The 27,457-nt window shown below is 32.1% G+C and overlaps 1 protein-coding gene across 6 annotated transcripts in view; it reads right to left on the bottom strand.

Moving 5' to 3' along the window:
• Positions 1–230: 230 nt before the first annotated feature.
• LOC124369128 overlaps positions 231–27,457 on the bottom strand; it is a 338,533-nt gene continuing 311,306 nt past the window's right edge. For 4 of the 6 annotated variants that reach the window (XM_046826892.1, XM_046826891.1, XM_046826894.1 and 1 more), the window contains 12 exons: positions 22,242–22,532; positions 18,556–18,851; positions 17,510–17,651; positions 16,405–16,541; positions 14,322–14,630; positions 10,236–10,406; positions 7,516–7,729; positions 6,332–6,773; positions 5,726–5,903; positions 4,321–4,709; positions 3,744–4,026; positions 231–2,649 (listed from right to left, as the gene is read on the bottom strand). In XM_046826892.1, the coding sequence (XP_046682848.1) occupies positions 1,957–2,649; positions 3,744–4,026; positions 4,321–4,709; positions 5,726–5,903; positions 6,332–6,773; positions 7,516–7,729; positions 10,236–10,406; positions 14,322–14,630; positions 16,405–16,541; positions 17,510–17,651; positions 18,556–18,851; positions 22,242–22,532 (3,545 nt within the window). In that variant the 3' untranslated portion in view covers positions 231–1,956. The remainder of the gene's footprint in view (positions 2,650–3,743; positions 4,027–4,320; positions 4,710–5,725; positions 5,904–6,331; positions 6,774–7,515; positions 7,730–10,235; positions 10,407–14,321; positions 14,631–16,404; positions 16,542–17,509; positions 17,652–18,555; positions 18,852–22,241; positions 22,533–27,457) is intronic. The other 2 variants (XM_046826895.1, XM_046826897.1) reach the window with 2 other exon arrangements.

Here is a 27,457-nt window from a genome sequence, read left to right as displayed (position 1 = left end):
ATTGAAATAGTTTGTTTAGGATGTAAAGAGAAATTTGTTCCATATATCGACTCTATATAATTATTGGTACATAAAGTATTCCTCACTTCTTGTTTTGATAACGAAGAATAATGCAGAATAAAATGTAATTTTAGGTTGATATTTGATCTAACAAATTCTGGGGAACTTGAAAATGTGGCTAAAAATCTGTCAGAAATTTTGCTAAAAAGGAAAATAAATAAAAATATAAATATAAAAACCTATTTTATTTTATTTTATTTTATGAACAGCTTAACATATTAAGATAGAAAATTAAAACACTGTGAAGGCTTGTTTACAAGGTAAAATTAGTAGAATCATACCATTCTGTATAAAAATATGAGTGGGCAGGGGATCCACTCGCAGAGAACACATGAAATTTGATTGAGAGATGTGGACGAGTGTATGTACAGAAGCTACGCTACAGCATCACAGTCACAGGCATCCCATCCCGACATCACCGAATATCTTTGGATTAACATTAACAACGCGCAAAAACATAGACAAAATTAAATTTATTAATTTTCCAAAACCAGAAACAGCTGTATAGAAATTGAACACTTTAAAAACTGTTTATTTGACCAAAAAGAAAAAGAAATAATTATTTTCACAGAAAATATATACAATCATCTTAATCCCCTAAAAATGTACTATTGGATTAAATTCGTATGAAGGAAGGAATAACCAGCATTTTATCATACTTAAAAAACTAAAGTTCATATTTACAACTTCATCCTACTGGTTTCATCTACAGATATTTACATTGTGATAAATAAGTAATTGTGAAAATGTCAATGCACAGTCCACAAAACATTAAAGTGAAATATACATTAAACTAATGGATCACAACGCAACAGCAATGCCACCAGGCAAACACAAACATTAAACGTTTCAGTTTAGACAGGGACAGTCCGTTTGATCCATCTTATCACTTTTTAAACACTTACAGTATACATTATAACAAATAATATTTATATTACACAGCTTAACGATTCTTTATTCAATTTGGTTAGGTAAAAAATTAAAATATATGAGAGAAACAGACAATTGATTAGATAAAAGCGGTAATCAAAAAATATTTGCACTTTAGTAAACCGATCGCATAACATAGCATACATACTAAAATGCAACATTTACATTCAGTCACTAAGTTAATTCTTAATAAAATTGGAATGAACAGAACTTTGATCCCTCAAAATAAAAAAAGACAAATATTTTTCAACAGACTAACATTAGAACTAACAATAAAACTAATCACACGAATAAAACAAAAGATAAACTCAGCATGACTTCAACAACATAGACTGGATACTGATAATTATTATTTCGTTTAAACTGTGCTGTTAACACAATGGAAACAATAACTAGTTTACCTGATCACAAATTACATCCTCAACAAATAGCTCCATGTAGTTCACATTAAGTTTACATTATTTCTTAGGCTAACCCTTAGATTAATTTAATTATATCTGTGACATAGGCCTACTTTATTTTTGAGCAAAGTTGAATTATAAATATATATTTAAACACATCAATAAATGTTGTATTTGAACTGATGTATTGGAGTTTTATAAAAAAACTTGGACAAGCAAATTAGATTACGTTGAAAGCTATTTAATCAAACAAAATATTAAAAACATAATGTGTTTTGAATTTAAACATAATATTTTGTTCACAATATTTATTACTAAATTTCAACTAAGAAACAGAAGGCCAAAATAAATCGTCATTTCCAGGAATTTTGTTAAAAGGAACCAAAACATAGATATGTAAGTATAAAATCAAAATAAACATAGACAAGTATAAATTATTCACAATACAGACTCAGTCTCTTGAGGTACAATTTGTTAAATTATTATCAGAAAGATTTGGAAGGTATTCCATCCACGTGTGCCAGCCCCCAAGGAACGCTGAAAAGTCCAGCAGGCAAATCGACCACTAATCTTCATCTGAAAGTGGCTCATATTGGGCAGAGAGCAGAGGAGCAGGCTCAGGGACTGAGTCTGTAGTGGTAACAGGTTGCTTGGAAGAGGTGTTCGCAACAGAAACCGGCACAGGAGGTGCTCCAGCATTGAGGCTGAGTGCTGAGAATGGATACGTGTATGCTGCAGATGTCGCTATGAATGGTGCAGAGGCTTGTGGTGTAGCAGTTCGTGAAGTCTGTTCTTCACCTTCATCGATGACCATGTCCCCACCACCAGGACTTTCTCCTCCACCAGTCTTGGAGCCCCCTTCTTCTTCTGACGTGCGCATCACCTCTACTATGCGGTTCTTGACATAATCCAAGGCTGAGAGGGGTACGGCAGGCTGCTCGTAGTACCGGGCTCGTGGTGAAGGTGATGGCGGGCCAGCCATTCTCACTATGGTGCGTTCATCATTCTTTTCTCTGAGTGCTTGACTCTGATCCAGTTCCTTTTGTTGGAGAGCTCGCCTCAACTTCCATGCCTGAGGCTCATAGCCTTGGAACTGAGCATGACGCGATGTAGGTGGATAGTCTTTGTTTATTATTGATTCTATATGTTCTCCAAGATTTAATGAACCTTGTTTAGGATCTGGACTTCCTGCCATTGCTAGTCCTGATTTCAAAGGAGACAATTTTCCATTTGCTTCAGGGCCATCTCGATGAAATCCCTGAAAGATGTTTTCCATGTTATTAACAATTATAACTGTGTAAGATTAAAAACAAAAATCAAATCTATATCCAAATTACTTTGTATCCAATTTATTAACCCTTAATGTGCCAGTTAGAAACATTTATAGCACCAACCTTGTTTTTCAAAGTTTACTTAAAAGTCATGGAAGTTATAATACTTATCTCAATATAATCTTGTATATAATGTTTCAAGGATATAAATATGCTATGAATATACAATTTAAAAGCAAGCACATAGGTTTTAATTTAAAGTTTTAGATTTTAGAATGAAAATTCAAAAGGCTTCTCAAATTTTAGTTTTAGACAATCATACAACATGAGACACACTATTTTGTGTACATTAATAATGTATAAGAAATTGAGATTTAGTAAAAGAAATCTTATATTTATTTACTGTATGTAGTAAAAATTTGTCACAACATTTTTTCCAATTTTATTGTGGACATTTTGTCGCATCAAACACTAAGTGGTGTGTTTCTAAACACAATTCTTCAGAAGAGTAAAAACAGAATTATGTCTCAGTGTTAACGATTTTCATGAGCAACAGCTGTAGTCATGGATATGATTATATTACATTTCTATTTATAAAGAGCCGTTAAAATTATATGGTTAACCTTTCTCAGGCAATTTAAAGGGAAAGTCTATAAAAAATTATATTACAATTACGGGCAGTTACACCACTTCATGTTGGGGGCCACGATTTTCATACTATACATGTTCTATATGTATTTAGTGTATTTTGATTTCTTTATTACTAAGCATAACATTAGCAGAACCTGTAAGTTTTAAATTAATTTTCATAAAAGTGTAAGTCTGTGTAAGTTATTTCTTATTAAAAAGTTAAATTTTATTGAAATAAGTACAAAAAGTTATTAATAAAATATGTGTTTAAAACTCTGAGCAAATACTTGACTCCAAAATCTAAGGTACCTATCTAATTCGTAGACTGTACTTATTGTAGTTAAATATTTATATTACCACTTATTAAATATTATTTGGCAAACTTAATCTAGTATGACCAATATAGTTATTGAAAGTTTTTTTTCATATTTTTTTCTGTTAGTAGGCTTACCTGAAAAAGCCTGTCACCAGGCCTTGTGACCTGTGACTGTGGACCAGTGGGGTTGCCTGGTGTGCCTGCTTGGCCTGCTTGTGCATCACTACTTGGCTGGTTTATTTGGTGAGTGATGATTGCATCAATGAGACTAGCGGCTGTCACAGTGGAGGAATCTGATCCACCTTGCCCTGTTCTGCCACTGCTGCTGCCACTACCACTGCGGTTACTACTGCCGCCACCACCACCAACACCACTTGAACCACTCATTGTGGAGTTGCTGTTTCCTTCTCTTCCACCACTGAAAATATGTTGAGGTATAACGTTAAAATATTGTTGATTACTAATAAAAGTTAACACAAAAACTGAAAACCATTGAGAATGTGGGTATGGATTCCTTTTGGATATCTATGAAGTAAGAGAACGTAGCAAATGAAATGAAGAGAAACTAAATTTTGTATTAGTGGTAAATCAGAAATAGTGATAAAGCAACTATTCTTCTTCTATCTAAATATCAATGTATAGTGATCATATTATTTTGATTTGAAAGGACAATTAGATGTGCAAAGAATAAATAGTAAGCCATAAGTTTTACCTAGCTTCAGAATGAGATCGGGTTGGAGGAGGCTGTTGTTGTTCACGGGAGAACTGCATCATACGAGGTGCTGGGTCTTCCCTTGGTGCAGGGTAACCAGCCGGCATCTGCTGAATGCGGCCAAGTCGATGATGCTCCAGTTCTCTTTGCTGCTGAATCTGTTGCTGTTGATGATTCTGTTGTTGTTGATGATGATGTAGTTGTTGAAGATGATTCTCTCTCATATGTTGTTGCTGCTGCTGCTGTTGCTTCTGATGTAGTAAATCACGCTGATGATGTTGTTGCAATTGCTGGTGTAGTTGCTGTTCCCTCAGTTGCTGCTGCAATTGGTGCTCTCGCAACTGGCTGTGTTGCTGTTGTAAATGGCTTCGTTCTCTTTCCAGTTCTCTCTGAAAAATGGATTTAATAATAAATAAAACATTTCATAATCTATACTAAATGGGTATTATTTTTAAGTCATATGTGAAAAAATATCTCTAGTATTGCAATTTTGTTGTGAAACATTATTTTGTTAAACTTAAAACAAATTATGAAATAACTTATGTTCATTAGTAGTACAGCTTCTAATTTTTAGTGTAGAATGTTTAGTTGTGTTAGAGGTAATGTAACTTCTACCATGACAAACTGCTACCTCATGTTTCTGTATAATAACACTTAGAAATCTGAATAAAATTTGACATCATTTGGAAGTGCTCGAGTGGCAATTGTTTTATCAAAATTTATACATGGAGTAATGCTGAAAAAGTAGTTACTAACATTATATATGATTGTGTATTAAGTTAAGTAAGAAAAAGGACAGCAATTGCAGAAAAATTAAAATCCAGAGTCACCACTTATTTAGATTAGTTCTGCTCTGATGTTTCATATTAAGGCAATATTAACGCAAAAACTTATAAATTAAAGAATATTTCAAGGTGGAATCTAAAACTTATGAAAATACACTCTTCAATAGCTCTTTAAATGTTCTTGACATTGTACCACACACTATATAATACACACCACAATAATGATATGATTCTAAGCAGTAAGTTGTTGTATGTACCATTATGATTTTACTGAGAATCCAGATTAATCATTCGAATTTTCCCACGACCAAGGATAATTCGCCAGGTCGATTGAAATACCATTTCCAGTTTTAACCTCATTCTGTCCTCTAAATGCTACAGATCTACAAAAAAATTTAATAAGCATAGGAAGAGAGAAGTGAACAGTACTGATAAAAATCTCTCTGATCAAGATAGGATTCAATCTGTGCAACCTCTAAACCAGACAAATGCATATTAGTTCAATCATTTGCAGTTTGAACAATTAGATCTTAGTCAACTAGCATCAAAAATCATGGAAGTATTTTAATTTCCTTTTACAAAATGGAAAAATCTATTTTACAAAATAATAATTTTCTTACATGATGATGGATGGGTTGATGAATCTGATGGTCTCGGATCTGTTGTTGTTGGTGGAGGTCACGTTGTTGTTGCTGCTGTTGTTGAATTTGCTGTTGCTGATGATGATTGTCAGAGAGAGATCTATGATGTATTTGGTGGTTTTCTCTTGCAAATCTTTCTTGATCTCGACTTCCAAACCTAAAAATAAAAACATTTATATTTAAAGAAGGTTATTAATGATATTTAATGCTTGTATTAAACATGTCGGAATAACTGAAATTGAAATATATTTTTTTAGTGATAATGATATATAGGTAGAGTCGAAAAGTTCTAATTACTAAATACTTGGATCAAATAATGATTTTGCTAAAACGTTCTGATTTCCAAACCAAAGAGTGATTTTACAAAGAATATACCACTAAAACAAATTATGTTTAAAGTGATTCTACAGTAACAACATTATTGGAAATCATGCACTAATATTAATTACTATAACCATATTTTACTTTTTTTATGTCTTTCCTAAAGCCAAAAACTGCACTCTTCATAACTATAGTTAGAGGAGCGATCACCAAATTATCTTTGTGCTTTAAATATGTAAAATTTTAAAATTGAATTCAGCCTACCTGTCTTGAGCATTGTCTCTATTAAATCTCTCTCCGAGACCCTCGTGCAGCAGCCTCTTGTCCTCCTTGTGTTCTGGCAAGGGGACAGGCACGGGCAGGCTGGGTTGTCTGACTGCCACGTCTACTAGGTTAGAGAAAGCCTCATGGCCTGGAGGATAGTGGTGGGGGGAGGGTGGCTTGGTATTGTGTCGCTGTATAACTCCCTGACGTGGCGGGTAGTATAGGGCAGTTTTCTCATTAGTGCGTCGTGCACCAGTGCCATGCATCTGCTGTGATGTGATATAATCATTCATGATTATCTGCCGTTGTTCCACCGCATATGCAGGTGGCCTTGTATAGAACCCTTGTGCAGTAGGTGTTGGTCGTTTATTTCCTCCACTGTTACTGTAGTACTCGCTACTCACTGACCCTGGATAAATTCCTCTTTGATGCACTGGGGTGCCTGAAAAATTAAGTTCCATATTATATTATATTAAGTCATTGGTAATAATAATCTTAAGTTAACATTATCTAAAAATAATCTCCACAGTTTTATTTTATACTTTCTGTACTTTTTCTCAGACTAACAAATTGGTTATAGAAATAATGTAGGTTATCTTTGTAATGATGGAGCAATGTTAGAACTTTAGATGAACCATTTACTAATGGTATATAAAGCTAAAATACATTAAGAAAATTCTTTACCTACATTAATATTATACATGGTTTTTAATTATTTGTAATATTCAGATGTTGTTTTATCATATTAAATTAAGCTATTGCTATACAAATTTAATAAATATAAAAGTCACATGCCAGGTATTTTGGTCTTCTAATGACATGTTCTTGTGCTTATTGAAAAACATGTGGGAAGGAAACAGCCAAATACAAAATAAGTAAATCACTAAAAGTGAGAGGAGATCTGGGTTTCAGTTCCAGCAGAACAAGTACTAGGATATACACTTTCAACGAATTTTGTGTAATTTTATTCTGTCAAAACAACAATTGTTTCGTCATTATTATATAGACAAAATATGTTTTCATTATCTGTTTACTGTGTAACTGCAACCTTACATTTTTCAAGGAAAGAATAAAGATGTTTGCTTGAAACACAAATTCAAAAACTTGAGTTAAAGGTAAAAGTGGATTTATAAAGATTATGGTTTTCCTCTTTAAAAGATAGTATTGCTGAGCTTGGCACTGACCTTGAGTAATGGAGCCTGCAGATGCTTCCTTAGTAGCATGAGGGGGTGTTATCTGGCGTAGCAGAGGTGAATTGTCATAGCGTGAACCAGGGGCAGGAGTGGGGTAGAGAGAGGGGGAGGAGACTGGTGTGCCGTGTAGGATGGAACCTCCAACCCCAACGAGTCCAGGGGACAACTTGGGTGACAACTTAGATGTCAGCTGAGGAGAGGCCACCTGTTACACAACATTGGCTATCACAATCAACCACTTCTCAGTTATCAGAATTGTCCACATTTCATGATTATACCTGAACTTTGTCACTAGCGTTTAAACACATAATACTTCATAACTAAACTTTTTATGTTTGTTGGTTGTTAAAATAACAAAATTTAGAAAGTTTTGTGGTAATGAAATAGATTGATTTCACTTTAATACTAATCACGTACTATAAATCAATAGCTCGTTTTATGCCCTACAAAGTCACATGGGAGTAAAATAATTTAAATTAGATTACACTGGAAATTGATTTGTTTTGACTGAATGTCATGGAACGTACAGTAAACATCAAAATACCTATGAAGCAGAAAGCAGCAGACATTCTGAGTACGTTGAAATGCGTCAAAATAATTAAATTTGTTATTTGAATTTTTATAGTTCGTTTTATACAAACCTACTCTAAAGATTTAAACCTCCATTATGGTTGGTCATGTTCCCAATTGGCTTTCACCCAAAACTGAAAATACAAGATTCCCAACTATATTTTATTACCTTATAAATAAATAAATTTAACCACATCATGTATACTTTGTGTTACTTAAACAATAGCTGAGTCAATGTTGAATATTATGCCAGTATCTCCATGTTCCTGTTACAGTTCAGCTGGATGCAACACTATTATCATTTCTTTTTTTTCTAAGTGGCTAATAGAGGGGTACTTTTAATGGTGGAAGATAAGGTTTCACAACAGTGTGCTATTATAAGGAAAACTGTTGCATACCATAAGCTTATAATGTTGCTGTAAAAGCTACTGTTTGACCTCTGTATGATTTTTATTTTATTTAGTTCTTAGAATATTATATTGTTTTATGTACTTTTGACTTGGCCATCTGGCGCCAAATATACATTATCAATACTTGTAGAAGTTTTACGACAATAAACATGATTTGATAGGAGGGAATGCTTTGAATCTACTACAAATACCGAAACGACCAGACATATATACATTCCATCCTTGATTGTTTCCAGCATTACTTCAAGAGGGGGGGCCTATGAAAAAAGGACAAAATACAGGTATAATTGTACAGATAATAATGAATAAAGCCATTAGAAATATTACTTGATTTTGAGCATATACAAGTATGAAATGTGCACTGACAGTAGTATTTGCCTATTAAATAGAGAGTTCTAATTAAATACCTAATTATTACTATTGATAAATGATAAAAACAGGCAGTATTTATTCTTGTATAATTTTACTATTGAGTATGTAAGAGTCAAATTACAAACATGTTTTAATAAGCTATTATAACAGAAGTATGTTTACTAATAACATGAAACCATCCATACCAATCCTATTGTACTAAAGTGAAAGCCAATATAATATATTTAAATTTCAAGCCATGAATTAGCAGAAAACTATGTATGCCAGAGTATACATACATATATGTGCAATCTGAATCAGTATGACAACAATGTCCACTTTGTTGCTTTTATGTCCTATTCTCTCACAAAAGAAAATGATGGCTTCACAAAATATTTATAAAAAGCTTGGAAATACAGATGGAATATCATTTTTGAATTCAATTTTAAGGTCTTGTGAACATAAATATAATTTGTAGTGCTTTTACTTATATTTATTTCTCAGTAAGCCCTATAACAATGTTTTTCTGGCAAAATTTGAGTTTTTATAGTTCACGGTTCCATTTGAACAGTATTTTACAAACATCCTGTCTCAAAAAACTACATTAATATATACATATTTTTTAACTATTTAAAGTATAATTAATTACAAATAAATCAAATGTTTCCATAGTGAACACTTTTGGCTGTTTCAAACTGTTTTTGTGTTATTTTATAATTTTAGTTATTCTATTTAATATTAATTTTTTCAATACTTAAAACTTGATTATATGTTTGAAAATATTGAGATATGTTTTGTCATTATGAAGTAATAATAATTTGGTACAGTAACAACTGTACAGACCGTTATTTCGACATTGTTCTGTAAATGTTACCATTAGAATAATTTGTTAATTTTTTATTAAATAAAGCACTTTATCTGTTCTTCTTCTATATTCAATATTTACAATGCGCACACCGGGTAGTGGTAGTCAAATAAAAACATAAAATGCCCTGTTATGATACTGTCTCAATATGCTGTGGTGGGTCCTTTCTGAAACTGTCCACTTCTCCGCATACAAAATTGCCACAATGCACCTTTATACCAATTCAAACTCTAATTTTGAAAATTGGCACAAGAAATATTTGACAATGTTTAATGGAGGGTGGTGACAGTAACAAAATGAAAAATAATAGATATATTATCTTATTTACTTAACATTTATAAGCTAGACACATACCAGGAATGTAAAAGGTGCACAAAAGGCAAAGTACTCCCTGTACTTTCAAACAATATGCATGAAATGAAAAATTCTTTATTTATACAGGCAAAGTTAGGGCCGCATGGCCTTTCTTTCATGTATAGTATATGAAAGCTACTAGGTAAGAACAAAAGACTTACCTGGTGGTAGAAGTTGGAGTCTGTGTGAGTGGAAGCCGTTCGATACACAGTAACTGAGTGAGGAGGGGCTAGCGGAGAATGTTTTGTCTGCCCCGTTTCACGATACTCAGTTCGAGGCTTCTTGATACTCAAGTCCAACGTTCCCTCAGTCTCTCTATCTCGCAAAGGTACCTTCAATACAACAATGTTAGTCACATTTCTTTACACATCGAACTTAAGGATATTTTTAACTTGATCAGTTTTGTTTTCAATTGAATATTTTTGGTCTATATAATTAGTTTGTTAATATGTATATATTATTAATGAACATTAATCTGTACAGTAGATATTTATTTTTTTATTTCTGAAAATAGTTTGTAGTAATGAAGCTGTAAGATTTTGTACAAATTTGTAGTCGCAAATGAAGATCTCCTTTATCAATAACGAACTAGCCAACGAAAAATGATGTGACCTTCTAGTATGTATGGTTTCAAACATTGTTTTACTGAACGATATTTGAATGATGTTTTTTGATGGTGAAATAATCAGACGGACACATTTGCTGTGATGATAAGAGGTATATCTGGTTTCATACATGTCTGCTGGTGAATAGCTGCTTGAATTATTGTTGTCTTGAAAACAAACATGCACTTATTACAACTAAAGTTATAATTAAAGGCTAATTTTAGAAATAATGAGCTATGTATAAAGAACATACTGTTAGGGTTATTGCAAGCAAGCATATCACAAGTATAATAAAGGGCATATCAATAAATGAAAAGATTTCAAGAAGAATTGAGGCTTATACAATAATGATTTTTTGCAAGCTGGGAGTGGTGAGCAACAGGCAAGCTTATTGTATAGACAAATAACATTTCTTTGACCTATTTATATACACCAAACTGCATAAACTTACAAAATGTCAACCTATCATATGTACGCCATACCAATATATAGACTACGATCCATGTATCTCAAGTGTTTATCCCTGCATCAACTAACACATATTTGATTCAATTAGTGAGCATTTGTTCAGATATGAAATTTTAAAATGTAGGCCTTTCTTGTAGACAGCATTTCAAGGAGGCAGTAGTTTGTTCTCGTTATACCAATGTCTGGAGATTCCATATTCATAGTTTTATGGCACCTCTCTCAACCAGATATGATAGTATCTACAGGTTTTGCAAGATGACAAAAGTGATCTAAGCTATTAAATCACCAGATATCTAACCTTGGCCACAATTACTAAATAAACTAATACATAAAACAGCAGCAAATCATGGAATTAACAGGTACAGTAATTCATTATTTCCTTTAATTGTATGGTTTATAATTATTGTTTCTACTAATTATTAAATATAATTCAGTAAATTTAGCGTTTTCAATATTTTATGATCACCGTCTTAAAATGAGGTATCCATAAATATTATTTATTAACTTAATTTAATAATAAGGTTTAAGGTCTGAAACCTAAGGAGTTCCTTAAAGGATTTAAACTGTGTTAAAATACCATATATTATGCTTCAAATTCCAACCTCTATCATTTAAATGCATTAATCGTAAAAAACAACAACAAAAAACAAATTTTATTTTGGTATTACCCACAAAGTTATGACACACTTTTAAATTTAAAATTTTAGAAAAAGAAGAATAGATTAAAAACACAGTTTTAAGACATACCATGCCATATACACTTTTGGAGAGTCTGATCTATACTTTTGTACTATAGTCCTGTATCTTCCTACATAATGAATGAGGATTTTCACTTTCCCAAATATTACTTTATAAAGATGTACATGTCAGAAATATGAAAGGTAGTCTAATTAGGATGCCTCTTAAGGCCTACCCGACCACTTTTAGTCTAATAAAGTATCAGTTCAAGTCCTTGAACTTTCAATCCGGTCAATAAATGTTAAGCTTTTGAGGGGAGGTCTTTAAACAATAGTCACACTGCACCAACATTAAAAAAATTCAATTTTGTGAGTCACAAATATCACACTGAATTATTTTTGAAACATTGTCAAGGTAACAGTTTGAATAAAAATATTAGCTGTAAATTAGATAGAAACAGTTAGTAACCCAATCAACAGACACAAAAACTCAAGGTAACAACTGTTTCATGCAACAGTTATTTAGAGACCTACTAATAATATTAATTGAATATGTATAAAGGTGAATTTACTCTTTTAAAATTTACACTTTTATTGTGTCATTACTTTGAGGATATAGGGTATAAACCAAATTCCATTGAAATATGTTTTATAGCAATATGCATGAATGGACACACACACACATGCAGACTGACATGTTCACAGTACCCGACATATAAAGCCTATATATCATATACAATTTTACAACCATTGCATAGATTTACAAAGTTGTAAATGAATAGAACAGGTACCAGATAACTGGCAAATATTCAATAACTAAAATTTTAAATTCCATTATCTAATATTTTTGAATTTTGGGTCACAGTTAACGGAAATAACAAAGGACCCGAGTATGAAATTTCATAACATCAAAAAAATTATTCCAAAAGTTATATTTTCCCACAATGGGCTGAGAAACAATAATTTTTTATGTACAATATATATTGATAGATTTCACTGCTTATGAACTAGAACTGATAAATTGCCGGAAGAACATGTTTATGAATTTTATTTTGATATTTTAATGTGTATCAAAATCTGACCAAACTCAGACTTAATTACTTAATTCCTAGAGTAAATATGTTAAGAAAAGAAATACAGTCCACTTGCTTTTGATGATTGACCCACAACAGTTATGACTAATGAATTAGTAAAGCTTAAGTGCATATGAATAGAAATTGAAGCAGTATTTCAGCAGAATGTAGGAAATTATGAAAATGTGTGTTAATAATTAATTAGTGCAACTGGAACTGTTACATTAAAAAATACACTTGGCCCTATATCAAGTAACATATCTACTTGAGTACTATCAAGGTTGCAGCATTGATTAACTTTTAGACCAATATATTGCTTTACCACTTTGAAGGAGAAAGAATAACAACTAGAAATAGGATTCTAAGCTGTCATACAAGCAAGTTAATTTAAAACTTACTTCATCTCACACTATTCTGTTATAACAGGCCGTAGGACAACTATCTTTCGCCTTCCACCTTTGTGTATACTCGTAGGGCATCTGACACCCTTTTTCCTCCATTCAGTGGGTACCCGTGGAACAACTCTGTTCCTCCATAGAGAAATTCATAGCATCTTCAGTCACTCATTGGTTCAATGAGTTAAAAAAGGAATGCAGATACCATCAACTGAATTAGTTAGATACCAGCCAGACCAGTTCTCACCTTTAATTTGCATCATGTTAAACAAAAAGAGGACTTCATGATTAACTGGGATACCAGCAACCTCAAATCCTCAAAGTTCATGTTTTTAATCTGTTCCTGATTATCACGAGTGACCTGATTATTTTCTTGCCTAACCTCCCAATATGTTATTGGAAGTTAAATGTGACAATTAGTTGCACACAAAAACAAAATAACAGTTAATGCAATAAAGAATGTTTTGTTTCCTATCAAACAAGAAATACAAAATAAAGTCTACCTAAGCTCTTGGACCTAATAAACACATTCTGGTTCTAAACGTAATTATTGAAGGTTATTACGTACTGAATAACATTTTTCTCAGTCTCATATTAAATTCTCTTTTTAGCTAGTTTCAGTACTCAACTTGATATTACTTCCAAATAAAAAAATTATAAATATAATGAAATTTTACTTGTCAATGCAATTTTTAAAATTAATAAAGACACATTTTAGGCCAAAGATATTTTTATTAGTAAAGCCGATAAGTATGTAAAGTAAATAGCAGTATTATTAAACTCGATGGAACCCAGAATCCATTTGATGATGTTAATGATTTGAAAAAAGCGTAACACTCTTAACAAATAATATGTATCACTAGCTCTTAGTTTTAATTGTTTTTCTTGTTATATATCAGTTAGCCTCAAAGATTGTTTGCTCAAGATCAGGGTTAGAAAAAGAAGATGACAGTAAATGCGAAGATAGTAGTGAGCAAGAGAGGGCAAGTGGAGAGCAGCAGCATTCAGCAAATCATGCAAATAAGTTACCTGGACAACGACAAGACTCTCCTTGGACAGATCAGGGGGCAGCGAGTGCTGTGAGCCGACGACAGAGAGGGTGGCCAAGGAGCCCGGGCCTGACTTGACGAAGCCATGGTCAGTCTTAAGAATAGAGGAGATGGTGGGCGGAGGACCCGTTGGTGCACTTGAAACCTGCGCCTGGTTCTTCATCAGCTGCATCTCGATGACACCCAACATGATGTCCTTGACAGTCAGAGGGGATGAGTCTGTGGCCCCTCCCTGCGCCGGCCGACTCCCCTCCAGCTCCCCTCCCCCTTGGCCCTCGTCTGCGGTCTCCTGGTCCCATACCCAACAACACTCAAGACTTACTAACACACTCATTACAGTCTAGCCCACTACAGTGCACATGCTTCAATTCTACATCTACACCTACACAGTATGTATTAAGTCTTAACATCATGTGTCCACTTCTTTCCATTTAAGTTTTAAAAAGGACTATAATTAATGCCCAGGCAGGTTCCGACTACTAATCTATTAAACTGAGCCAGTATTTACCCTTCGTAATTAAAACTTAACTTTGCTCTTTTCTTATTTATCAGTATCAGTATTTAAAAAGATTTTCAGTCCTATGAAAAACTCCATCAATTGAGTACAAAAACACAGATGATAATTCCACTAAACCAGACATTTAATATTATTGTTATGATTATTATTGTGACTTAAGTTTATTTAATTAAGGCTTTTAAATGAGTTTTAAATTTGATATAATTAATTCTCTTTTATTTCTTTGTTGATGCGATTAATTCTCTTTTATTTAATTATGTTTTATTTATTATATGAGACATTATAGTGGTATTTTAACTTGTAAATAAAGGTTCTCTTACACGTGCATCAAGTAGGTACTTCATCTTTCATGGTAATTAATTAGTAGTGAATAACTTTATTATTTAAACAACTTAATACCAAATATTTTGATTCAATGTTTCATGGTAAGCTCACGTAAACTAACAAATTACTGAATGTTCTTAAAGAATTACACAATTTATAATTATTTCATCAACAAGTCAAGAGACTGGTTGCTTTTACAATATATTTTGTAAATATGAACATACATTCAGTATAGTGTTCATTCCATCAGAGTAAATGCTAGCACATTACTTATGAATCTCACAAGTATTAAAGTAATAACCGAGGAACAAAATATATTGATTCTCAAACCAAAATTTTATTCAAAACTTACACTAAATAACTTTATCTAGCTGTAATATGTACAGAGCATACCATGGCCATTACTTTCTCCACTTTACCAAGCGTGATTTAAACATTTTTGGTTGGCATTGGTTAATTTATATGTAGTTATATTTAGTTAAGTGCGTACAAGTTGAATACAACATTTGCCAAGTAACCAAATTATTTACACTTCCCATGAACAGCTGCATGAGAAATCGAGTATTGCACTTATATACTGAATTCTGGATATGATAAAAGCACATGAGTGAGTACAATAGCAGCCATGTGATGGATGGCAGTGATGTTCCATATACTAATAGTTAACACTTTACCACGAGGAACCAAGTGTGTGGCAATATGACACTACTCGACCCTTACTGAGGTAAAATGCACACAGTTAAATACAAAAGCAGCCAAATTAAAGGGGATTTATGCTATACCATTTTCAAATCTTCTACACTTTATCACAAATAATTCTTTTAAACTATAAAACGGTTAATACGATATTCAAACCTTTATACTGAAGTTTCTACAGATGTATGGTTTTGAATAAGCTTATGTCCATGATATTCCTGTTTTCTACTATGAAAATTATTACTGGCACAACAAAGTATTTCTATCAGTGACTGGACACGAAAAATGAAAAAAGGAGTGGTTGCACAAGTGGACAAAAGGAGTTAGGGCTTTTCAATTTGCATCAGACTAGATATGGAAGTCGTCTAACAGGTCAGGGGAAAAGCATGCCTAGGGACAGAAGGGATATGGATAGACAGACAGACAAAGGACTAACTACCAGATCATATCGACTAAGACACCCCACATGCCACAGTATGTTCTCTTGAAAAATTTCAACACAGTTCTATAACATGCTGACACTCACCGTGGCTGAACTATCATAGTCCTCTTTCTGGGCAATAAGCGAGGGGGGACCAACACTGTCTCTCTCTGCCATTGTCATCCCACTTTCTGCTAACTGCTCTTTTCCTTCTTCCATGCTCTTCTCTTTCTGAGCTCCATCTACAAAACATTAATCAGTTTGATTATACTAACAGTAAGAATTATTCTAATTTGTACATAAAGTACAGCGTGCAATGAAAATTAGGAATGTATGAGTCAGCAGTAAAGACAAAAAATGTATAACTAATGCATTAATATATGTGTGTTTTTGTTGTTTCTACCACTGTAGTGGGTAGAACAATCTGAAACTGGTTCACCTATACATTTAATAATAAGAGCAAATACAATTTTTGCATAAATTTTGTTTTTATTATTAATATAAATTGTCATACTGGAAACCAAGGAAAACCACATTATACATTACTGACTTGAAGAGAATAAGTAGAAATACTAAACGGTAAAGGAGATTTCATACTGCATAGCCAAGTAATACGATAGTGTGTAAAATTACGATTTCACTTATTAAAAACAAAACATAATTTTTGTAAATTTAGTAGATTCCACGTTCATCCATTTCATTCTACAAGGCAGATTGTATGGTCCCTCAACTAGATATGTATGTACAGTTAGTATACTTAAGTATCAACCAGCTCCAGTTGCTTTACAGCAATATCTTGAACAAGTTCAATGACCTCGATGATTACTTGTATGGGTGGATAGTTCTGGGAGGTACAGTAACAAGAAAAATAGTAAACAGGATGAAGCATAAGAAAAATTGAGTACCCATAAAATTCAACAATTCAGTACTTGGTAATTTCATGGCTATTATTCATGTAATACTGCTAGTGGCTACAAATATGTATGGACATGTGATGACAGCATTATTATATTATTATATAAAAAAATAAAGAAATGAAACCTTTTAAAATTATACAAATATTATTAATGACAATACAAACTGCTTTATTTAAAAAATTGAAGATATTATTTGTTTTATTACTCTCAAACTAGAAAAATCCAATCCCTTTAAAAACGAATTTAAGAGGTCATGTTGTTCAGTAAGTTTTACAATAAAAACTTGTACTAACCAATATGGGTCGGAGAGCCAGCACTGGCAGTATCACTGTCTCCCAGGACAGCCATTCCAGCCATCTCGTCACAACTAGAGGTGGTGGAGCCAGACTCCTCTTCATCAGTCAGTGACGGTTTGCGCTCCTCTCCCAAGTGAGTCTGTAACACATGTCATGGATACACCTTTTACTGTTATATATGCATTATTTCTACTTTGAATAATGGTTCCGTGAATCAGTTTGTGATCAAAATAACTGTGTAGTTATCAGACCAATAATGTCTATTCTTGGTAGTAAAAGGTTACTATCGGAATAAAGACGAAAAGGGTTTATTTCAAAACAAAAGCATCGAATCCACCCAACAATTATGATGAAAATAAATAACATAATCATCCATTCCATAATTGAGACACAATTTTCTCAATGTAGGTCAAAAGAAACTTTGTATAACCTACTCTGCTGGCAATGTTTTTATCATCCAAAAAGATAATTTGGATCATCACTTTATACTAATTCCATACAAAATCAAAAATTCTTCAAACATTTTTTAGATAACTCTCCAACAACGAGAAAGACCAGTTACACTGTTTAAATAAATTTTTAATCTTATTGAGCAAAAATGTTTATACTTCTTCATCACCAAATATATGTTTACTTCAAAGAACATGACAATAGTTACCTCTCAGAACATTCATGATTTTTACTACACACATTTTACTTTCAAAAAACAAAATAAAACAGAATTAATAAGGAAGCCATAGCTTAATTTCACATCTGGCAGTATTTATATAATTCCTTGGGTCAATCATCAGCAGCCTAGAACAGAATAGAGTAGAGAATGGAACTAATACGAAACACACAGCACACAATTATTGTGGACACACGTGTAACACATGCTATGCAATATTTCTTGTTTTACAAATTATAATTAATAAAAAATGATAAAAAAATTAGACATTTGCACAAATTATATGAAAAATAAATAAAAATACACAAAACTTTGAATATATGAGAACTAAAGTTATTCTAAATTAACTACTAAGTTAAACTAGAAATAAACACACCTTATTGTACTCTTGTAATATTTGATCAAGTCCAAACTTCTTTTTGTAATTGAAGAAGAAATTTTTACACTGATGTTGAGTCTTTGTGGGCCCAACAACCTGGGCAACTTCAGACCACTGGTTTCCATGTTCACGTAGACCTCGCTTGAGGGCCTCGGTCTCCTCCTCGGTCCAACGAAGTAGCTGTGAGCCAGGGCTTGGGCTGCCTCTTCCAGCTCCCTCCTCCACCGGCATCAGGCGGCGCCCAATACGATTGAAACATGCTGAGCAGCACTTGCTCACATTTGGAGGGATTTCTGTAACACAAACAATTTTAGTTAACATGATGTATGTGCTTTTTTATACTTGTATGTTGAGTTAAGCTCCACTTCAATTTACGCTTAGTTCACAGTCTGAAATGTGACACAGTCACAGACTTGACTCCTGAAATAAAGGGAAGATGAAATGGAGCTAAACTCAACATTCAGATTAAATCAACCCTTCTCACCATGGCTGTGTTATGTTCTTTACAATTGCTGAATGTATTATAGAACAGAATATAGAATAGAATAGAAAAGTGCTTTATTAAACCATTTGTTGTCTTTGGAACATTGTAAACATATTTACAAATATGAACTTTAATACTTAAATTAAACGCAGAAAATGTCTCTTGTTCCACAATGAGTTGCCGCACATAAGCCATGGTCAATGACCGTCGGCTGGTTGGCTTAGGAAACAATACCACGAATTATATACAGTATTCAACTTAAACTCAAAATCTATATGTATATAAAATATATATATATATATATATATATATATATATATAAAACATAATAAACATAACATAAATAATAACAATAATACAACAATAAGCAAATAACATAAATTAGTGCCGTGATGAAAATAACAAATAAAAGTATACTTTACGTCTTATTATTTAAAGCTAATTATGAAAATTAATCAGAGATACATAAATCCAAGCAACATATAAAATATACAATTTTACACAAACACATAATATTCACTTGCTTATACTTCTCGTAAACATCTATATGCTATAATAAATTATGCAATAAAATGCAAAAGGTTGCAATGAACCCTTCTTTTCCGTTTATTAACTATTTATTTTAGAAATTAAAAGCTAAATTCGTACATTAAACCCCAACGGTACGCCCACGTATCCTTCATATAATTACCCAAATTGGGCCAATCCCTTCCATTGAGGTAAGATTCGAATTCGTTCCTATTTAAGGAGGTTTTACCGAGCCATTTTTTTCTGTAGTAAGCAAAAATAGGGCAAGAAGCCACGTAATGGAACACGTCTTCGTTTTTGTTTTTATTAAATAATGAGCATAAATAATTTTTGCCGGTTATCTAGGGTTTGTAATTTAAATCGACAAGCTCTGCTCTGACCTTAATGGCCCAAGAAATAACTGAAACTTTCAAATTATCAGTGAGAAAGGTTCTGTTGCCCAGGTCAAGGTCAAGTGTCAAGTATTAGTTGTGATAAACAGACGTCCTGGCTCTGCCGACTGTATAAGCCCGCCATAACTGCCCGCTCTGCCTCCACCACTTCCGACAGTTGTGATTGCAAATCACTATCAATGTCAAAATTTAATGTTTCCCCCACATTCCTTGCTAACATTTTCTAATCTTTACACACAAAAATATTTGTTTCTATAATTTGTCTAGCGAGAATTTTTGGTAGCCGCTCCTCAGGCAGACTCCAAACTTTTAATAAATACTTAATATTCAGAGATAAAGTAAACATATGCAACTTTTCAATTCCCGTTTCAAGATAAATCACATAGTTTGGTGTGTTTTTTGGAAGTCGAAATAATTTTTTAATAAAGTTTTTCTGTACTGATTCTACGTATTCATTTTCGGAGAATCCCCAGACCTGAGCCCCGTAGCAAAGTATCGACTTCACCACCGAGCTGAATAATGTAAACTTAGCGCTTACTGGGACATCGATGTTATTTATCAGTCGATTCCAAACAGAATTAATTACAATATTTGAAGCCCTGGCTTTATCTTTGAAGTGTTCAGACCAAGAAAGAGACGATGTAAGAGTAATTAATTCTTAAGTACTTGTACGCACACACTTGTTCACAACTTCTATTTGTTCCCCGTTAAACCACCATTTATCATTAACACTCAATTTACCCCACTTTCTAAAAACTATAATCTTGGATTTATTCAAATTAACCTTCAGATTCCATGTAGTACAATATATTTCTAGCTTTTTAATCATGTGTTGCATACTGGTGCTTGTTGGAGCTAATAATACCAAGTCATCTGCATACAGCAGAATATTGACACAGTGGGTGTCAAAACTGCATCCTCCACCCAGAGATAATGGAAGTAATATGTTCTTGGAATTGTTTATATGTAGGACCTTTTTAGACTCAACAATCATCATTTGCTACTTCTGAAAATAGGTCAAGCAAAATGTAAAGTTAAGTTTTAACATTTGTTTTTGTTGTTGATTATTTATTTTAAGTTCTGTAAGTACATTAAGAGTTATTATTAACATTTTTTTGTAAAAAATTAGTTAAAAACGATGGCCAGTCAATAACAATGTTATAATTTTTTAAAAGCACTAAATTCTGAGAATGGCATGGTAATTTTGGGATAATGCACATGAAACCCCTCTTAGCAGTTTTTATTTTCAAAAAATGTGGTACTAAAAAGATTAATGTGCCTATCAATTCTTCTAGCAGGCTTGGTGATATGGATGCTGATAGTAATCAGTCAGATGATAAGTGTGAGACAACTTACTTAATAAATAATTAATAAGGACAGATTATTTTTCTTGGATTTATGAGATGTGCCAAAAAATAATAGTACGCCTGAAAAATCCTGAATAAATAACGAATAGTCTTTCTTTGTCTACTGCCACACATATAAAAACCAGATTAAGAATGAAAAAGTAATGACCTATAAATCAGCCTTGTAATCTCGATAATTGAACACTGGTTAGAACATGTTAATTTATAAATAATTTCTTCTCAGAGAAAGAGTATTTTCAAAATAATAACTAATAACTGATTTCGTAAGGATTCATAACAAAATAAATTACGCCTTTAATTATTAACTTAGAACTCTTAATTTTTGGTATGTCGTTCTTCAAAAAACATACAACAAATGTTGTATAAGAACTTTCTTTACTCTCATTATTTTGCAATAATGATAAATTAAAAAAGATAAAGCTTATTTTTAACAGGAAACTATGTTTTTCTCCATATTTTTGGTTATCATAATCCACAATAACACACAAAATATTTTTATTTTACTCGAATAGATGGGTGAGTACTACCCAACCAGTAACAAACTATTTCCGAAATAATACAGGTGTATATTTTAATGTGGTAAAAATTTGAAGTGAGATGTTTAGCGTGTGAGAGAGGTTGCCGGGACCCAGCTCCGTCAGGGATTTTCTTTAGAAAAACAAACTACAAGTAATATCATTTATTACATTTTGTCATCGAATGTGCTTTTAACATACTAAGAACATTAATTCATGCACATTCAGTTTTATCAGGATTGATTGCTAATAAATAATTTTTTTAATGTAGAATACAAAAAGTGAACATTTGACAACTTTGACATTTGAGTGTTATTAAGAACACTGCACATTTTTTCAAGATTATTGCTCTGTTGTACTTCTGATATATATCACAGAAAGATTAGATTTCACTTACGAAATTCAGCAGCAATTGGATCTCTGATATGGCGAGGTAATTCTGGCCATTTCATCGGAAGTGCTCTCAGCCTCTTGACTCTGTGACCTTTGGAGTTTGGACAAGTGGGCAAGGGACAGTGTGTGTAGCGTGAACGCACGGACTTGCAGCGACAAGTGTTGCAGACCCTTGCGCCAGCTGGCACATCCTCTTCCCGAAGCCCATATTGTACGGCATGTGACCGTGGCAGAGCACGTGTATTCTCTGACTCATTCTTGCAAACTATACAAAGCTGCACCCCTTTTTCAGCTTCTGCAAAACAGAAAACACAAAGTCATTTATTTACATATCTAAGTGATTACTTGGTAGCATCAAATAGGTACGACTAGTTCGTTAGAGTTGAGTCCCAGAATCTATGTTATATATGATGGTGAATGAAATAGGGTAGTGTATATGCCTGATATATTATCAGCTGTATGTAAGTATGTATAGTAATATAAGCAAACAATCACCAAACTGTTTTCATCACAAAAAGAGTACGTTATCACACTGCAATAACCAAATTTATAAAATTTTATTTCTTTTACTCTTTAAGAAACTGAATAACGTAGTTAATATGAGCTCAGTCAATAAATAACCTATTTTACATACTTTAATCTGATTTATGCAAATAAATCTATCAACAGGAAATAAGGTTTGAATACGGACTTCGACCCCAATAACTTAGCTCCATTAACTTTGAATAATACGATCTTAGATGAGTTTTTCCCAACATGGTCAGAAGTATTATTTTGTATCACCATTAATTTTGTTCATAATATAACATCTATCTGTCTTTCACATAAAAATCAATGTTAGTAAAAAAGTTTTAAAAAGAATGTTGTACCTGTGGTAAAAGGTTCCCATTTACATTTTTAAATTCACTTAACTTCAATCATCAGTATCATTTTTAACACAGAAACAACTTTGAAGATTGCTCTTAGTGCACAGTATATATTTGTTTTGTTTCTGAATTGTAAAAGATGATCATAACAGTTAAAGTTAAAAGTGGTGAAATCCGTTTTTGGCTGGGTTCTTCTTTATTAATTTTAAAAGATACAGCTCATTAAAATAACTTTTCCAAAGACAGAACATAAATAATGTTTTATCATTCCAAAAAGAATGATAGGCATTTTAAGAATAAGTTTCTGTCATTTTTAACCAAGTTCAAGAAAAAAGGTTGAAATAAGAATGAGATTCTTTTACAATACAAACACGGATAATTATATATTGTTTTGAAATAATTTATGGCTAAAAACTAAATTTTAAAAATGAAATACTACCTAAAAATTATGGGTTTTTTAATAAAACATTACTTAAGGAAATTATTTTTTTTTGTTAAAATATATCTCATTCCCTCCACTCATATTTCATAATATGTACTGCAAAATATTCTTATATTACTACCTTCACCAGTTTTTAGTGATTTAAAGATAAACTAAAATTTTAAATACCTCCAATTCCTTGTAGAATAATAAAAACATTATCATTTTTTCTATATTATAGAATTAGCATTAAAATATATTTTACAGAGTGTATATTGAGAAAATGTTCAATTTAGTTGCTAAAACAATCCATTATTGCTCTACAAATATGTTGACCAATGGATTAGAGTGACTTCTGAACCATTACCAGTTAGTTAGGCAGGAGACAGGCTGTTTGCAAGGACAGTATTGAAGTAATAATGAAGAGTATGTAAGGCTCAGTGGCCACTTTGATGTTTATTTCTTGATTTGGTTATCTTACAAATTACCATTATACCCATTAAATAAAGGAATTGGCTGTTTATTCACTGAAATTTTATAATTTAATTCTATCTGTATATTTATAATATATATGAAATGTGTATATTCATTGTTTGTATGTCTCACACACATTCGAGTGAAACAGAAGTACTTCTTAAAAAATCTCAATATTTTGAACACAATAAATTCATATGTAAATTAAAATGATTTAGAATTACAAGAAGTTATTTGTGGTACAAGGAATATTCACTAAAACAATTTTGTATGTTAATAGTGTAAGTTAATTACATTTAAATTATTAATTTTATCTTTATTACTATCCATATCTTAAATTGTAATGATCAGGATGTTTAGTTTTTAGAATCCTTTGATGAGCTATTTCTAAATGATTAACTTTAAGCTTATATGAATTTTGTCCCTACATTTTACAGAAAAACATTCACAATTTTTTTTTATATTCCTGTTCATGGGCCGAAAAAGACTACATTGAATTTTAAAGTTTGTATTACTAAAATTTTTTCATTCTAATATGCAATGGAGTTATTGCCTGACACATGTACATATACAATTATATACATACAATTGCCTGACACATATACATATACAATTATATACATACAATTAACTAACCCATAACTTCACAATGCTGTAACCATTCACACTAGGCCTAGAGCTTTGGAATTAACCTGGCATACATTACATTTATTATAGTTGCACTTGTTTTGCAAATATGTGATATAATTGGTTTGATATGTCTCTTCTCATATTTCTTGTTTCCTTGTAATTATTGATATTCGTATGCTTGTGTAGTACTACCCAACACTAGACATTTTTGTAATTGCTATGTACACGTATTTCTTTTATACATTAAATTTAAATGTAGCACCTTTTGAAACGTTATATGTATTAGTATACTGCAGGACACCACTGATAAACAGTGCTTTTCCAGTACTGACTGTCAACTATCTTTTAATAAAACCTAAAAAAAACTCTCTAGCATTTTTAAAAGTAGGTTTTATCAAAAGATTGTACACTGGCAATACTGGAAAATTACTGAGTGATATTGTAAAATAAGGACAAATTTACTCTAGTCATTGTAATACTCTTTAATTAAGTATCAATTTTATTACAGTAATCTTAAACTATTAATAGAATACTATATCATATAAATTACTGTTAAGGATATCTTAAAATTCAAAAACAATTTTCCATTTATAAGACAATAAATTAAGTAAAAGAGCAAATAAAATAGTAATAAAAAGAGCCAACAAAAACAGTTTAGACAGTGTGATGGCTGTGCAGTACTTAATCTGTGTGCTTACATTTACTTGTAACAAATACACAAACACAAAACAGTATTGTGAATCCAAATAATAAAGAAAAAGAGATTAAGGGTTTATGTGATTTGTGCTATCAACAATCCCAGTACAACAAATAAATGAAAGGGCTTATGCTAAATGCATAAGTGTGCGTGTCTGTGTTAGTATCAGTTTTAAAGTGATTGGTGCTTTAGCTCACAAAGTGGAACCATTTGGTATCCTATAATCCGTTTATAGCGTTCACGTCAATTCCATTAAAAACAACAGTAACGGGTTAATCATCAGAATCCAGCAAGCAGACTGCTGCTCTCCATACATGCAATTAGGACAATTACTACCTGAATTATTAATAAACCCATTGCATTAGCTGGCAATTACAACACAAAAACCATGGACGACTCCCTTGTCAAAATAATTTGATACTGGTCCGGTCTCTAGTTATTATTCTCTTTGCTGAATTGTTCTGCCTTTTGCCCCTATTACCTTAATTACCAATCTTTGTTCTTGGATTTACAGTTTTTATTTTTCCATAATAGGATAATTTTACTTCTATCAACTGAATGTTCACATAAGTAATATTATACTTGTCAAAGTGACAAACAGTTCGAAACACTATTTTGTGTTATTATACGCTTGGTTAATATTGTGAAACTGACTATAAAAACACAACTGTCAGGAAAAAATTATATGGAAATTTCTTTGAGTACACGACAAAGAATTTTCATTCAGTTTCCATTTTCTGTATATGTATCTGAAGAATATATCAAACTTTCAGTTGTATTTTCTGTACAAGACCTAACACTACGTTCTACACAATGTAAAAAACTTTAAAATATAGAAAAATTGAGATTGGCAGCATTTTGTATAATTAATGGGATATATAAATTTTCAAGGCAATGATACACTACCACACTGAGTTTACAGTAGTGTTCCTATTTAATAGTCTCTCTTCTTGTCTAATTTGTAATAATAAATTTACCATCACTCAAATTTGAGTAAGCACATTAGTTTTACCAAACATTTCCACAAACATTTCCACGAGGTTAAGTGGTAGAGAGGACTTTATAGTCCTAACTTTGCCTCCAATAAAGACATTTTTCATTTCATTTCACACACACGCACACGTGCTCGCGTGCACGTACACACACACACACACACACACACACACACACACACACACATTAGATGTCATAAACTAAGGCCAGATAGTTAAGGTCCTTCAATATCTGTATTGCCTGTACATGTTGCCTTTTTGTACAGCAATACTAGTCCACCGTGAGTCTTCAGTAATCTTGTAATACCAGATAAGTTAGTAATGATATTGACTTTGTTACTTCTAACACTGATTCAAAGAAAATGGCTTCCCAATCATCTACATATACTTTCCAGTTAATTGATACCAACACATAAATCTTAATTCATAAATATAAAGTGGCAAAACAAGTGCAATCTCTTGATGTATTTGTTGAAGCCCATCCCTTCACTTTTTGATCCCCTAATTGTAACTGGGGTACCGTTAGCTGTCTAATTAATTGATATCTTGTCTTAATCATGAGTCTAATGCTTCTCGAAACTGTGTGTCTGCTGTTTAACACCACTTCCCATTTCCTAGCTCTATATACACTTTGTAGATCCTTTCAACCTATACCACAACATTTATGCTAATTACCTGCTGCATATGGTTAATAAAACTGCATCCATGTCATTGAATTGATTAACTATGTCTTTATTGTCTTGTGTGAAAATTATTCAATTATTCTGAATTTGTGGCTTTAATTATATTTGTAAACGAAATGAAAAAAGAAAATCAAATAATTTTATCAAACAAATTAGTTTTAAAAACCACTATACTATAATAACACAATATTGGTTTTTACACTATGAAAAACAACTGATAAATAACCATAAAACAATTTAAATCTGTTATCTGTAGATACAAAGTATGGACTATATCTCATTTCAAAAACACAACTTGTATGTAAACAATTCATATCACCTCTTTCTAGTGCATCTAGTTTTTTTTTACATATTATTGTTCTTGAATTAAGGCAACCAAGAAAACTGCTACATGTAAAAATAGTATATGCTCCATTCTGAGTAGTAAAAACAAAACAGATGGCGGCTACCAGGAAAT

This window comes from Homalodisca vitripennis, chromosome X (genome assembly GCF_021130785.1).
Source record: "Homalodisca vitripennis isolate AUS2020 chromosome X, UT_GWSS_2.1, whole genome shotgun sequence".
In the NCBI taxonomy this organism is placed as follows: Eukaryota; Metazoa; Arthropoda; class Insecta; order Hemiptera; family Cicadellidae; genus Homalodisca; species Homalodisca vitripennis.
This window is presented reverse-complemented; position numbering and strand designations above follow the sequence as displayed.